Below are 16,216 nucleotides of genomic sequence, written 5' to 3' on the forward strand. Positions count from 1 at the left end.
ATATATATATATATATATATATATGTACTATAGCTTTTTTATGGTTTCTATATGGTTTTGCTGTGTCTGCACCCAAATCTCATCTTGAATTGTAGTTCCCACAATTCCCACGTGCTGTGGAAAGGACCTGGTGGGAGGTAATTGAATCAAGGGGGCAATTACCTCCATACTGTTCTCATGATAGTGAGTTCTCACGAGATTTGATGGTTTTATAAGGGGCTTCCATCCCTTTCCTCTGCACTTCTCTCCTTGCTGCCACCATGTGAAGAGGACATATTTTCTTCCCCTTCTGCCATGATTGTAAGTTTCCTGAGGCCTCCTCAGTCTTGTGGAACTGTTAGTCAATTAGACCTCTTTCCTTTATAAATTACCCAGTCCCGGGTATGTCTTTATTAGCAGAGTGAGAATGGACTAATACAGTTTCCATGGCACATTATTTTCTGTCCTTTTTAAAATTCAATTTGTGTCTTTGTACTTAAAGTGATTCTCTTGTAGACTACATGTAGTTGGATATTGCTTTTTCATCTAATTTGATAATCTCTGCCTTTTCACTGGAATGTTCAGTCTATTTATATCTAACTACTGATGTGGTTGAATTCTCATTTTTGAAAAATGTTTCTCTCATTCAAGATTGGTCCATAGTTTTTTTGTGTGTGTTATTTTGTTAAGTTTGATATCAGTTTTATTCACCTTAAAAATAATATATTTCATTTTCTAAAATATTAGTTTTTTGAGGCAAATATAAACTGATATCCAAGCCTGATAGAGTCACTAAAAAAAGGATTATTGTCTTTGAGGTCTGATACTTTTTGTACACTATAACTGTCTCAACCTTTTCCTAAATACAGAAACTAGTATGTTTTTGTTTTCTTTTCCTCTACTGGAGTCAGTTTTATCCAACAATATTTTTTCCTAGGAAATTATTCATTTATATTTTCAAATTTATTTGTGCCAAATAGTGCAGATGCATGACTTTAATAGATACATTCACATCTGTGCCTTCTCTCCTTCAACCACCCCCTCCTAGTCTCTTGATTAGGTTAGCTTCTCAGCCCTTCAGCAGCCTCTTCCACAATTCACAGATGCCATTAGGGACTCATGTTTATGGGGATATTTTTCCTTCTAAATCCTAACCTCTTCGTTCTTCACTTTCTTGGAAATTCCTCAGTGCATAAACACAATCTTTTATTTGTCCAGATTTTCTAGTCCTCAGTAAGGGCATTGGTTTGAATTACACAGTCTAGCAGTACTCGATACAGAACCCAACATGTCTTTTAAGATTACAAAAAAAGGGGAGGGAGAATCTTCACAGAAATTTTGAGTGTAAAAAACATACTCACTCTCCTCAGTGTATATTTCAAACATTTTGTAAATCCATAGTACTCTGTCTAACCTATAGAAGCCCCTTTATAAAATGGTTATTTGTATAGTGAAATTTTCCAGATTTGTTTTGGGGTTAATTTTTATTGCTCCTTTCCACCACCCCACCTACGAAAGTGAGATTGAGCATGGTTGATATGAATGTAATGCTGATTAAATTAACAGCAAATTGTATCTTTAACACAAGAGGAAAGTCTAGACTGGAGACACATGTCTGTAAATCATCATCATGGAGCTGTCAGTAGAAGAGCTCACTAGGTTGTGTATTGACAGTGGAAATGACATTTCAGAGGCCAAAGGAATAAAAAAAGACTTGTGGAAACACCGAAAGCCTGCACAGCAGTTTGGCTTACTCTTTGGATATAGACTCTGCTTTTACCTCCCAGATAATTTTGACCATGGGAGAGGAGTCAGAGGATCTAGTCATTTCAACATATACACATACTTATACATTAGAATACAGAACTATATATACACACGTGTGCCTATATATATATACACACACGCATATATATACACTTACACATATACTTACATACACACATACACATAAAAGTTGTGATCAGCATGTCTATTACAGGACTCCAAAGCCCAATTGGATCATTTAGATTCTCACATATTCTTTCAAGCAATGGTTGTGAATGTGTGTGGGAGTACACTACTGGAGTGGATGGCGTGAGAAGGATGTAATAATAACCAAACATAGGCACTAAGGAGGCTGGGAGTTGGGGAAAGAGGCAAAGTTAGCATCTAAACCTCAGGAAGCACAGGGTCTGGAAAATGATTCTGGATACAAGGCTCTCAGCAGCAAGAGTTAACCCATGAGTACACATAGGTAATTGGTTGGTAAAAATAACACATTTTACCACTTTTGAAATAATTCTCTTTCAGAGTAAAAAAAGTGCCATTTATTTTTTTCTTTTCCTACAATTCCTAGCAGTGTTCTCTTAATACAAAAATATGAAATGAATTAATCACTGCTCTAATAGAGGGAAACTTCTTGAATTCATATGCAATTGGACAAGTCATTAAATACCTATGGCTATGTACAAAACAAAGTTTAAATATTAGACTGCTTCCCCCACCATCCCCACTATTTTATAATCGGTTTTTTTCAAACCTCTTCTCTTCTACCATAAGCCAATAAATTACAGCTCTGGAGGCTCTGTAAAACTTATCTTGGCTTTCTTTCCAATGATATCCTTATGCTGGATTGTACATTTATATACTGTTTTAAAATTTTTGTTAAAGGGTTTAAAAAATCCTAATAAATACCTGATAGGGCTTCTATAATATTACTAAGTCATGTCAACATCTAGCACAGTAAGTATATTTTGCAAGAAGGTAACAAATGTAAAAATCACCAGTGACACTGAACTTTATATTTAATAATTACAGTCAGAATGTTTTGGTAGATTTTATTCACACAAATTTTTAAAATCATGAACAAAGTCATTAATTCTGAATTCAAATGAGAAGTCAAAATATTTTAATTTAAATTAAGGCACTACATAACACATTTCTTTAAAGCACACTCATGTTATTTTATTTACACACTATTTTAAGAATTGACAATAAATACACATTTTCCATCTCCTCCTTGTCCTTCATTTATAACTTTACGTGTTAACAAGGAAGTAAAACCCTCCAAATAAAAGGAATTAAATGCAATCATCCATAAAGCTTATCAGATACAGGCACAAGAAGGAGACACCCAAGAACAATGTAAAAACATTTTAATCCTTTAATGTTCCAAGAATTCTATAAATTCTTAAGCCAAACCTAATAGAATAATAATACAAAACCTATAGACAAACATTGAAAGTTTTTTTCTATTGCTATTTACCAGAAGAACTGCATATAAATAGCAGCAGAACTGTCCCTATGTTATACATGAATGTACTTATTCTGAATTCACTGACTGAATTAAAAACACTTAATCAAAACCTTTCCTATTACCTTGGGGTATTGTTTTCATAAACAATTAAATGTTTCCTGGAGCCAAATACTTTCTACTACCCAGAAAATAGAGCAGTATATTAGTTATTTAACAAAATACACACCAAAACCTTAATGTAAAAGGCTAGTTTTACTATAAGATTTTCTCAGTGTACTAAAGGAGTCAATGGCTTTAACAGTGATAATTTTTTTAAAGATACAAATGAATCAACACATAGTTCAATATATATGTTTTATTAAATAAATACTATTCTTCTTGTCCCATCAACATATACTTTTAAATTTTGCTTAATTTTCAAGTCAGGTTAATATTTTGAGAATGCAAGGAAAGACAAATATGTAAATGTCTTGTTGAAAGGGTTAAGATACTGACAGGACATCCCTTCCTATTCCATCCTATATAAAATCCACTCATGAGTTGGATGCCAAGTATAGATTTCTGAAACTCATAACCACCAATCACGCTAATGCAATCATTAAAACTCACACCACTGCAAGGACCAAGTATAAAATATTCTGCTACTATTTTAGATACTTCAAAAACATCTACTTCTTTAAATGAAAAGCTTTAAATGTGTCAATGCTATTCGCTTTTTAATGGAAATTAAAGTAGAACTTTTCTATTATTCTGTTTAGATCAACTGTTAATATTAACCTTTAGGATTACTGTTTTATGTGAAAAAAATTGGAAATTTTTTTAAAGCAAAATTAGTACTATTGGTTTTTATTTCATTTATTTTACTGTTCTTAATACAGTCAATTTATGACCAACAGCATGGATTATTTATACAGGGTTTGAAAATGCCTCTCAACAACCCCAAATACAACAGGCAGCAAATACCAGACTCAAGAAATTAGCAGTGACTCAATAGGATGCATTGTATGTTTGATGACTGGCACCATTGTTCTTCTTTACCATCATAGATAATCAACATTTAACTGGGCTGCATATTTATTACATTTTTATATTTGTAAAACAGTTACCAAGTTTATTTTATATTGTCAAAACTTTACAGATCATACTATTAACTGCTTATCTCATGTACTGATGAATGGTTCTTGAGCCCAATTCTTCCCCTATTAAATATAATCTAGTCTGTACAACCTAGTTTCTTCATATTAATTTTGATTACTAGAAGGTACCAGCTAGCAAAAGCAGGATGACAGTTCTTCACAATAAACCCTTGGCTCTGAACAAACGTTAAACAGAGGGATTATTTCTGTGATGCAAATACTGGAGAAAAAAGTGGAGGTAGCACTAAGGCTATTCTGCCACTTAACATATGAATGGTGTGAAAGACCAAAAGATACTAAATTCTGTTTAAAATTTCTTAACTATTCTATAGCCTAAAACATAAGATAAATATAAAAATCTCCATTCCTCATTCTGTCCCAGTCAAATTGACATTTGTATTTGGGTCATAAATTTTTCTGCAGCATTTGGATACCACAGGTTACAACAAACATGAGAGAGTTAAAAGATAAAAGTTAATGAAATTAAGTTATGATTTTTAACTTGTGAGTTAGGAGAAAGTAAACAAATATGAAGTGCAAAAATAACCTTTCCTGAGATCTGTGTGTTTCAGGAATGTGGAAGCCTGGCCACAGTCCATCTCTGACCTCCTTCTATAGTAAGTCACATAATGTCCACACAACTACACACAAACACACTTGCACAGGCACACGCGAACAACCAAGTAATTTACATAAAGGCATTAAGCATAGATAGAGAGAAAAGCACTTGTCTCTCTTTTCTTCTGAATTTCTTATTAACAAAAATCTTCAAGATATAACCTTTAAGACTAACAGCTTAAGACGTAATGGTGACAACTCAGGCTTTTATCAAATGGTCTCAATTGTTTTTTTTAAATAGGTTTCCTTAAAATATTTCTTCATTTGCTGTATCTTTTTTGTCTGCTCCAACTTTATTAACCAACACAGAGCATTTCCTACCTCAAGAGGGTACTTGAAATACAAACTAATTAAAGGTAAATATAAAAATATAGGAAACTTTTCCTCCCTAATATACAAAATTCACAAATTGCATAAAGATTTCTATTGTTTTCTTTACAAATATATAAATTTATTAGAAAACATGCCTACTAAATTTTGGTATATTTTCATTTAAAGATGTATCACATCTTCATTGCAAAATAAAAGCAGAGGAAGTATTTTTCTCAAGCCATTTTTAGTATTTCTAGTTAGGGTTGATGTTACCTAATGATTTCCTACTAGAAGATGTGACCTAATGATTTACTAACAATGTTACTATGGTCAGGGTTATCTTATTAGCAAATGCACCAAAACAAAACACAAGGAAAACAATAGAATGATTTTAACATGCTTAGTCTACGTTCTTTGTCTTTCAAAGTATTCTTTTTCATAGTTACAACACTATTCTTTGGATGTATTCTGAGTTTTGTGATTAATCAAAGACACTTTGTATAAGCCCTAACACTTGTCACCCAATTAAAGGATCATCATCATCATCTTGTAGCTGAAGTCGAGAAAATGGACGAGGTACAGAAAGTCTATTCTGCATGATTATTATGAGGCATGTTAGTGTGGTTAACACCAAGAGTGAACCGATAACAATCGCGATGGCTTCTGGGAGATTAATGCACCACTGGTCAACTAACAAGCACTTAGTATGACCAAAAGTCCCATTATTGGGATGCGGTTTTAATCCCAGGATGTGGCACATCATTGGATAAATATCCACAATGTTAATTGTGCTATGCTTGTAGCCTTTGTGAAATGCAGGTCCGTGGGCAGCTAGAAATGGATGCATACTAGGCAAAGAATTATCATAACCATGGTCACCTACTGAAAAAGAACAAAACAACATCAGTAAATAAGATCAGACTTTTTAGGAAAAAATAACTTGTTTCTAGTATATACACATTCAATTCTTTCAGAAAGGGACCAGAAATAAAAATTTCTATTTCTTCAGCTCAGCTATGTTCCCTATTTCCCTCTCTCTTTCTCAAATACACACACACAAACACACACACATGCCCCTTTTCCCAATTGGTCATCCTTAGACTTTACCACCACTTCTCAACCTGATGTACTTATCTTTCAGCCCTACTACCACTTACTTCACCTGGCAATCTCAGCACTGTTTGCAAAAGCTCGCTGCAAACAGTACTAGTTATAAAGACAGTGGTCAGGCTGAAGGTTCTGTGTAACTGGGAAGAGCAGAAGTGAGTAACGCCGGCAAAGGGAGAAAAAGAAAATCTGCAGCCTAACCTATCTCAATTGTTACAGGAAGGATCTTGCATTGAATGTGTTGTCTAATCTGGTGACTCCATCCCAGTAAAAGTTAGACTTAAAGAAAAGTGTATGATAGTCCCTAATACCACTCCAATAATAAATTCCCAATTTTTAGCTTTAACAAATGTTGCCATTTAACGTACACCAGCTGTATTTAATAAGCTCCCACTTTCATATTACATACGGGTGACTGAGTGATGAGTATATTGATATTTGTTATATTATTCTTTGGTGGTATGTTTGAAATATTTTATTATAAAAAAATGACAAAAACCAGAATATATAGAAAGATTTCAATATTAAAACATACACACACACACACACACACACACATATATGAAAAAAGATTGGATGGGGGGAAATGCCCACAATTAACATTTGCCTATAAATCTGTACTGAGGGATTATGGATAGTTTTTGTTCTCTTTCCTATGCTTTTCTATACTTGCAGTTTTCAACAACGAATATGCAACATAACATTGATGTAAATAATATACAAACTTCATTGACCCTGAGTCTATCCTATGCTTGCCTGATACTTCTAAATTGCTATATATCAGAGAACTGCAAACTACAGCCCATAGCGAAGGTCAGCCCTCCATCCTTTTTGTAACCAGAGTTTCACTGAAACACACCACTTCAGTTTGTTTACAGGTTGTCTATGGCTGCTTTCACACAATAAAGGCAGAGTTGAGTAGCTGAGACAGAGACCAGCTGGCCCACAAAGCCTAAAGTATTTTCTATGTGGCCCTTTACTAAAAAAGTTTGCTGACCCCTACTATAGGCCACAAAATTAGATGTTAAAAAAAGCATTTGAATTGAATATGAAATATGGATAAATAACCTTCAGTTTGAGGCAAGAACTGTAACCCTCCCCTATACATTTTCTCTCCTATACATTTTTAAGGAGAGATTTTGATGTATCTGTTTTGTTCACTTGGTGGATTTTTTTGTCTGGTTACTTTCTGGTTCTTGCCCAGTGTTCTAAATAGCTGTAGCATTCAGGTAAATGATTTTGTCACTGGGGAAGATTTAGGATTACTCAGACAAATTTTTTTTAACACACACAAGAACAAGGATTAGCTAATCTCTCCCCTTTTACTGTCTTTTTACTTCTCTCTTTTATTTTGTATTAATCAAGAGAATGAATCTTGAAAAGTACTGACAGTAATTGCAGTTTTGGAAAGAAAGTAGGACTATGCCTTCACTCTTAAATCTACTTTCTAATTTAAAGGTGAAATTGTGATTACTGTAAATTGCTATGAAATGAAAACCTGGGAATTATCTGGTTGAAAATTGAACTAATTCTTCTCTGTGAACTTCTTTAAATCGAAGTACCCTCTTAACACAACATTATCACAAGGCATGATTTGTTCCTACGACACAACAGAAATATCTCAACTAAATACTTACATTTTTGTGATGATTCATTTAGCACAATTGTCCAGCCTTCATTTGCAACCAAAATAATGGGCTGAATCCGATCATTATGTTGGTAATAGAATCTGTTAGGAATGTCTTCTTTGAGATAAACATTCATATAAGAGCTACAGTTTTTCAGTTTGTTGTAAACCTCTGTTCTATCTGAGAAAAAAAGGAAACAGCAAAGGAAACAAATTATGATTGATAAGGAAAAAATATGTCTAACTAGAATAACTGGAAGTAAATTATAGATAACGTCATCTATTAAATCACTTCTTAAAAAAACAGAGCAATAATAATGTGACAGTGTTGGGGACTGATACACACAAACACATACCTTTCTCAAACATTAACAAATCTGTTTCACTTTGTGGATTACCGTGGTGGACTTTTATAGAAAGGGGACATTTTTCAGGTGTATCTTCCTAAGTAAACATAAACTAATTACATGTTACTACTAACTACTAATTCTGTGATCAGTAGAAGAAAGGTACCTCACACTATCACCACTAAACATCACACACTAAAATCTAAGATGTTGAAGGATAAAAATTTCCTTTTTCCATTAGTGCAAATAATTAGATATATCAAAAGCAAAGAAATACTCACTTTGAAACTAAACCATAACCCATATAACTAAACCATAAGCCAACTGCTCTAAACTTGTAAATAAGAGGAATAAAGCATATAATCCCACTCTGAGTATATGGTTCTAAACTACAAAAAGCCAGAGCTTCATTCTTTTATACAACCCACCCCCCCTCAATCAATTGCCCCATTCAAATAATAGTATCCCTCAGCTGAATGTTTACTTACTTATTTTGGGAAGTATTGCAGCAACTGGGCTCAAATCTATAAGAGTGTAGTATGAATGATCGATGCAGACATCCAAGTTTATCAGTCTATCCTGAGAACACTGGGTCATCCCATGATCACTTGTAATGATCACATTAAGATTTTCCCACAGCCCTAACATCTTGAGTTTTTGGACTAAGTCACCGATAAGATCATCTATTTTTTTCAACACTCTGCTCATGTTTTCTTTATCTTCAGGTCCATACTTGTGGCCACTTGCATCTGGTTCTTCCCAATAGAGTGTTGCAAAGGTGACTGGTGGGTTCGAATTGTTTAGCCACATAGTAATATTATTTAGTCTTTCCTCAAATGACACTGAGGAGTTGTAATTCATAAAATAGGAAGAGGTGGTATTGTGAATGGGTACATCAGTACCAGGCCACATAGCAGCAGCACTTGATCTGTTTTCCTGAAGCTGATTGGTCACCCAAATAGGTACGGCCTCATTCCACCAAAAAGGATCCTTGTCATTAGAGTCAGAAAAATGTTTCTTTGTGACTGCATCATACATGGAATTAGCCACAATGCCATGGCTTTCTTCATACAAGCCTGTCACAATACTGTAGTGGTTTGGAAATGTTTTGTGATAAAACATTTTAACATGCTCTACCAAGACACCTTCTTTGATAAAATTCTGGAGATGAGGAAATTCATAGTTCTTCAGATAATCAGCTCTGAATCCATCAAAGGATACTAGTAGTAACTTAGGTGGCAAACTAGAGGAAGAGTCACTTCTACAACCAGTAATAAGTCCAGAAAACAAAAGTATTACTAATAACTTCATAATGAACACGTTGAAAGACAGCAATCAGGGTTCCTAAAATGTAAAAACACAATTCATAAGTAGCAATGCTATTTCATTTGGGTTAAGTTTTAGAATTTTAGCCCACAGGAGGAGAGAACCAATATTTATATGCCAGCTTTACCTATATTAACTTAAATAACGCCATTTATTTAAAAATAAAGCTAAACTTGGAAAAAATAAATATTGTCTTGTCCAGTTTCCTGTTTATATATATGCCCTACTCTATCCTTTATATGGACCATTTTTATACTCCACATCAATACTCCTCCTAGGCTGTCATGCGCATTTGCTGCATTAGAAATTCTTCTAAAGGCTTAATAAAAATAGATGCAGACACTAAAATGATTCTTTTATATAACATAAAGTTAATGCCAAGCTTTCAGAGGCTCCAGAGATGATGATTACTTTTCCGGTTTAATAAACTGTACTTTATAGTTTCTTTAACCCACAGAAATAATTGGTGGAAATTCTACCATATTGGCTTATTGCCAGTTCTGTGGAAAACATTGCTATAAAAAAGGGGGGGATAAGAAATAAATGCTATTGAGAAAAAAGCCCCCCCATCAGTCTTTACGTGTCCCAATAGTCACATGAAGTTGATTAACAAACATACAAAGCCTACAGGGACATGGATGCTCCAGTAACTTATGAGGAAATCCAATAGCTATTGAAATGAATTTTATTACCAGGTCCCTCTTAAACTTTCTTTTTGTGATCAACAACTATTTTCACTAATAGTTTCCCTAGGCTTAAAGCTATCTCTGATTCTTTGTTCTTTTTTTAAAAGCAATTCACTGATGACAAAAACAGCTTTTCCCTAATAAATCTCCCTGCCTCCGGTCTCTATCTTCTTTGGCCTCTAAGAAAATAGGACATGTGATTTAGGCAGAATGATTCATTTTAGATGGACAGGATGCCTCTTCCATTGTAACAAGAGAGAAGGAGCAAAGGTAGGGGAGTTGACAGGTTTGAGGGCTAGAGGTGAAGAGAGTTGGGTCTCAGGGGTAGGGTCAATTATTGAGAGGGAGTAGAGTGGTAAAAGGTTCAGAGGTTTGAGGAACAGAAAAAATATCTGAAATAGTTAATGTGGAGGATGGGAAAAGTGTGAGGAAACAGTAGAACTGGAGTCAATGTTGACAGCTGTCATGAATTTTCATAGTGACATGGTTGACTGGTTTTCTCTAGCAACTCAGTAAACCTGGCACAGGCATGAACAAAACAGGCAGCTGATCCTCCCTGGATTTGAGATTCTGCCAGAAACTGAAGGAAGACAAAGGGAGTTGAAGATGCTAACTAAAGAGCAGCTGAAATTTGGGCTGCAGCATCTAAGCTGAAACTGACAGATGTGAGAAGCAGAGAAGTTTTTCAACTAGAGGTTCTGGTGAAGTCAAAGAACTAATTAAGATTAGTTAAGAGTAACTTTCAGTGAAAGTTACACAGATCTGGGATTGCAGTTATAATGCAACAAGTGAATGCATTATTTCAGATTAAGAAGATCCTGAACATGGTAATGGGTATGCATGTTGAGGTCCCAGGTATGAAGAGCAGCAAGTTAACTAATATGATTATGAAGTTCAGGAGTCATGTATTGTGTATTCTCTCAAGTAGACTGGAAATACTTTCTCTCTTTCTTTCAAACATGCCACCTGGAGGATCTGTGTACTTGTGGTCAAATACTTACTGACAGAGGCTGTGATCCTCTTAAAAACTGACTTAAAATTAGAAAGACCAAAGGCACAGAATCTGATTTATGAGGATCTTGGGGTCTAGAAAATCTCTACTGTTTCAATCTGAGACAGGTTGCCTTCTGAATATGGTGCATGGAACATTTGTTCCTGGTGCTCCCCAATAACCAAAAACAATGCAGAGTAACAAAACCACCTCTCCAAAGGACAGAGTAACAAATCTAATAAGGGGTAGAGGAGGCATATGGGTATTTCCACAGACACAGCCCTAGTCATATCTCAGCAATTTCAGCTATCAAGAAACTAGACAATGGTATTTCCCCTTTCATTCAGTATTTTATGCACCCAACACAGTGTTTATGTGTGACTTAACTCCTCCCTCAGAGAGTTTTAACTGGGTTCAATCAGATGACAATGTCATGTGGGTTGCTACAATTTTAGAACTTGTGTCAAGGGCATGCAGGTCTCCATGAAAGCTTGGATTGAGTAGATTCCCTGGTTTCTCTGAGTATAGTTCCCCATATCCAAATATTTCTTTCCAACAACAGAGACTTTTAAATCAGCAAATAGGTGGCACAGTATCTTCTCTCAGGGAAAACATACTCATAAATTTACTTTTTGAAAAACACTATTTACTTCTCTGGCTCTTTCCCTGTGTAACTATTTTATATTCCCAACCAGTCCTATCCCATCGCACAGCTGTTCTGCTGCCAAATCCAATCTGATATGTGTCAGATGGAATGCATTCTCTATACCTCCACATCTTTTCCCCCTTCCTTAGTTACCAATCCTTTAAAATAGCTTCACCATTCTCTAGTCACAAAGAGATCCCCTGAGTATATGATCAGTTGCCAGTCTAGTCAATTCTATCTTCACATCATCTAATACAGCACATCAGACATAAGAATCACTGAAGGAAGCTTGTTAAAAGTGCAGCTGTCAAATCACTATAACTAGGAGATTCTGATTCAGTCAGCCACAGTAGAGGCCAGAAACCTGCATTTGAAACAAACATTTTTAACAGCTACCCACTCATCCATCTCTACTACTGCTATATTTCTTTAGACCTCAATATCTCTTGTCCAGAGCACTTTTGTCTCTTAATTCACCTTTCTACCTCAACCACCTTCCACTTTCTCACCTCACATCTACTGCCAACTCAGTTTCCCTGGGCACAGCTCTGTTCATGTTCCCTTAATTAAAAATACATTCAAAAGATCCCCCTGCCTATACAAAAAGCCCAAATGCCTGAGTGTCACATTCAAGTCCCTCCAATATCCAGACCCAACTTGCATGCAAATTACTGTGAAATAAATACAGAAATAACTGCCAACTTGAATTTCCATCCACCATATTTCATTGTCACGATCTTTCTGAAATGTATTACAACATGTAAAGTATAATCATCATTCATCTTGGTGGTCTATAATAGCTCTTCAGTATTAGTTTGCATTTCCGGAATATCCTAAAATTAGTTCCTATATATGAAGGCTGGCTCAGCAGACACCTGGGTCATTTTGTAAAAAATCATTCAACAAATATCTACTATCACTAATTCCATAACACAAAAGTATATGTATGTGCCATGTATTAGGGAACAAAGAACTTATACTTTTCAAATATATAACAATCAAAGCAGGAGCATAAATAACAAAAATAATAAATCAGGCTGTCATCTGGAAAAAGAAAGACAGGCTTTACACTTTAATCAATTTTGTTCTACAACACCAAATAAGAGAATAGGCTTAAATCAGCAAATAGGTGGCACAGTATCTTCTCACAGGGAAAAATCCCCATAAATTTATGAATACATATTTGTAACAGTGTGTTTGAGATTCATACACCATAATGTATTATTTTTAACGCTAAGCTGTTAGAGAAATTACTAAAAATGGAATATTGTAGTATGTCTAAAAATTTTCCAGTAGATTTACCTCTAAGAGCAGAGGGGTGCCAAGACAATTCAACAAATGGTACAGGGACAACGGGATATCCACATGCAAAAGAACAAATTGGAGCCCTGCCTCATACCATACACAAAAATTCATTCATAGATCACAGACCTTGGTTAAGAGCTAAAACTGTAAAACTCTTAAAAGAAAATGTAGGAGTAAATGTAGGAGTAACTTTTTGTAACCCTGGGTTCTTAGATACCACACCAAGAGCACAAGTGACCAAAAAAGAGAAATGAACTGGACTTCAAAATTAAAAAGTATCATGCTTTAAATGATATCATCAAGAAAGTGAAAAGGCAACACAGAGAATGCAAGAAAATATTTGCAAATCATATATCTGAAGAGATTTGTATCTAGACTATACAAAGAATTGCTACAACTCAATAATAAAAAGTCGGATAATCTAATTAAAAAATGAGCATGATCTGAAAAATATATTTCTCATATCTTTTATTGACAAATTAGCACATGAAAAGATGCTCAACAGCATTAGTCATCAGAGAAATGCAATCAAACCCACAATAAGATACCACTTCACACCCAGAAGGATGAGTAAATAAAAGAAATAACAAGTGTTGATAGAGAAAATGAAACTGTTATAAACTGCTACAGGAAATGTAAAATGGTACAGCCACTTTGGAAAATATTCTGGCAGTCTTCAAAGGGTTAAAAATAGGACTACCATATAACCCAGCAATTCTACTATTAGGCATGTGCCCAAGAGAAATGAAAACATATGTCCACGCAAAAACTTATACACAAATGTTCACAGCAGCATTATTTGTAAGACTCAAGAAGTAGAAACATCTCAACGTGCACTAACTTATGAATGGATAAATAAAATGTGATATATCCATATAATAAAATATTATTTGACAAAAAAAGGAAGGAAGTGCTGACACATTTTACAACCTGGATAAATATGCTAAATGTAAGAACGCAGTCACAAAAAATCACTTACTGTATGATTCCATTTAGATAAAATGTCTAGAATCGGCAAATCTACAGAGACTAAAAGTAACTACAGTAACTATCTAGGGCTAGGGGTTGGGGGGGAAATGGGTAGTAAATGCCAGTAGGTATAAAGTTGATTTTGGGGGTTATGAAAATGTTTTCAAATTGATTGTGATGACAGTTGCACAATTCCATAAAGCTGTACTCTTTAAATGAGTGAATTGAATGGTATGTGATTTATATCTCAATAAAACTGTTATTTTTTTTAAAAGAGCAGAGGGAAGTGAAATTGTAATCTTAAATGTCCCGCCACAAAACAGGAAACATCTTTCATCTCATTTTACCTCAAAAAAAAGTGAATTTTATACTCCGTAATACAGACTTGAGTGTTTTAATGTGAAAGCTTTATACCACTTCCCATGTGCAAAACAGACCAAAAACCTGTGTCCCTCCTACCCTATGAAATACTAATCAAAATGCTTCTTCCTCAAATCTTGAGTTAAAAGGATGCTCCAGGAACACATGCTGTTAATCCTGTGGCTCAGTAATCCCTCAGCACACTGCTGGCATCCAAGCGTCCCAGTCCTTGTTCTCAGGATTAGGATTATAGACAAAGTGCAAAGACTATAGACTGAAGTCAGAAGGGTCCCAGAACCTGAGCTCACAACTAGTAGATGGGTGATCTTGGGTAGATCAAACTTTTTCTGGCTTCCGTTTCCTTGTGTGTAAAATGGGGATGTGTAAAGGTTACAGAATAGGCCCTCAAAATTAGTTTCCCTTTATCATTCTAGTTACAAAGCTGTTGGGGGGGAAAAAAAAAACCAAGTCTGTACTATGACAGGCAGAATATTATTGTGAAACTATAAAATACACTAGGAAAAATTTAGTCTCATCTCCTCGCATATGATGACCTTTCATATGACTTTGTATATGATGAAGCTAAAGTCCAGTGATTGGCTGGGCTCAGAAAGCAATGTTGCTTTACTGTGTTCTTACTAATTTCATGTCCTCAATAAGTTTACAAGTCCAGTAATAGCAAGTTAACAAATCTGGTAATAATCTCCAAACTATTAACAGAACTCTTCTTTTATTAGCAGTGCTGGATCCATATCTACCACATTCTGTCTCATTCTAACGGAGTGTTAAGCTACAGACAAACCAACAATGAGAAGTTCTCAAGCAGTTTCCAAGGAATGAAAATAAAGTTTGCAGGGAATGAAACTGTTATATTACAAAATATTGAAAGATATTCTGTAATTTTTCACACCCAAAAGATGTCAAAGAGAAGAAAAAGAGCGGACCTCTCTGGACTGCAACCAAATATCCCCAAAACAACTGGAAGTATGAGTTAGTCTTCAATTCAGGGAACAAACTACCTTCTAACTTCTCTGGGAAGACGTTCTTGCATGAATGGAATGCAGTCAACTCTCACTGGGGCATTCTTAGCCCATGTGAAGCCAAGAGAGGATAAACCATTACAGGATATGGTGAAAGATATTTGTCACCATTAGCATGCCATCTGCTCTGTAATACAATGAAACTCTCATACACCTTTAAAAACTTTATTCTATGTCTATAAATAAGACCGTTACTTTTAGATTATTATCAGTTGCTTTCTTATAGTCTAAGGAAAAACATATACTCCCTAAAAAAATTCCTTGGTCTGGATTCTAAATTGTTCTCCAATTCTGTAAAACACACAGAAATTTCTAGCATACACAAAATTTTCTAGCATCTTCAAAACACACGTATCTTACTTTCTACATAGTAAAATACCTCCCTTCATTACGCCTTGTAGTTTCATCAAAATTTATTCCATATTATATCCTGCAACTAATCTAAGTGGAGGTGGGGGGAAGATGTACAAGTGCTGCAGGCCTCTTAATTTCCTTAAAATAGCTTGAAACAATCTCGGGGGGGGGGGGG

The 16,216-nt window shown here is 34.9% G+C and overlaps 1 protein-coding gene across 4 annotated transcripts in view; it reads right to left on the reverse strand.

The window, feature by feature from the left end:
- Positions 1-2,747: 2,747 nt before the first annotated feature.
- Positions 2,748-16,216, reverse strand: part of ENPP4 (ectonucleotide pyrophosphatase/phosphodiesterase 4) — an 18,627-nt gene continuing 5,158 nt past the window's right edge. For 2 of the 4 annotated variants that reach the window (XM_017878086.1, XM_017878087.1), the window contains exons 2-4: positions 8,853-9,708; positions 8,028-8,198; positions 2,759-6,165 (exon numbers count right to left, since the gene is read on the reverse strand). In XM_017878086.1, coding sequence (XP_017733575.1) covers positions 5,801-6,165; positions 8,028-8,198; positions 8,853-9,675 — 1,359 coding nt within the window. In that variant the 5' untranslated portion in view covers positions 9,676-9,708 and the 3' untranslated portion in view covers positions 2,759-5,800. Of the gene's footprint in view, positions 6,166-8,027; positions 8,199-8,852; positions 9,709-16,216 lie in introns of all 4 variants that reach the window. The other 2 variants (XM_017878084.1, XM_017878088.1) reach the window with 2 other exon arrangements.

This window comes from Rhinopithecus bieti, unplaced genomic scaffold, assembly GCF_001698545.2.
Source record: "Rhinopithecus bieti isolate Rb0 unplaced genomic scaffold, ASM169854v2 scaffold_9981, whole genome shotgun sequence".
Classification (NCBI taxonomy): Eukaryota; Metazoa; Chordata; class Mammalia; order Primates; family Cercopithecidae; genus Rhinopithecus; species Rhinopithecus bieti.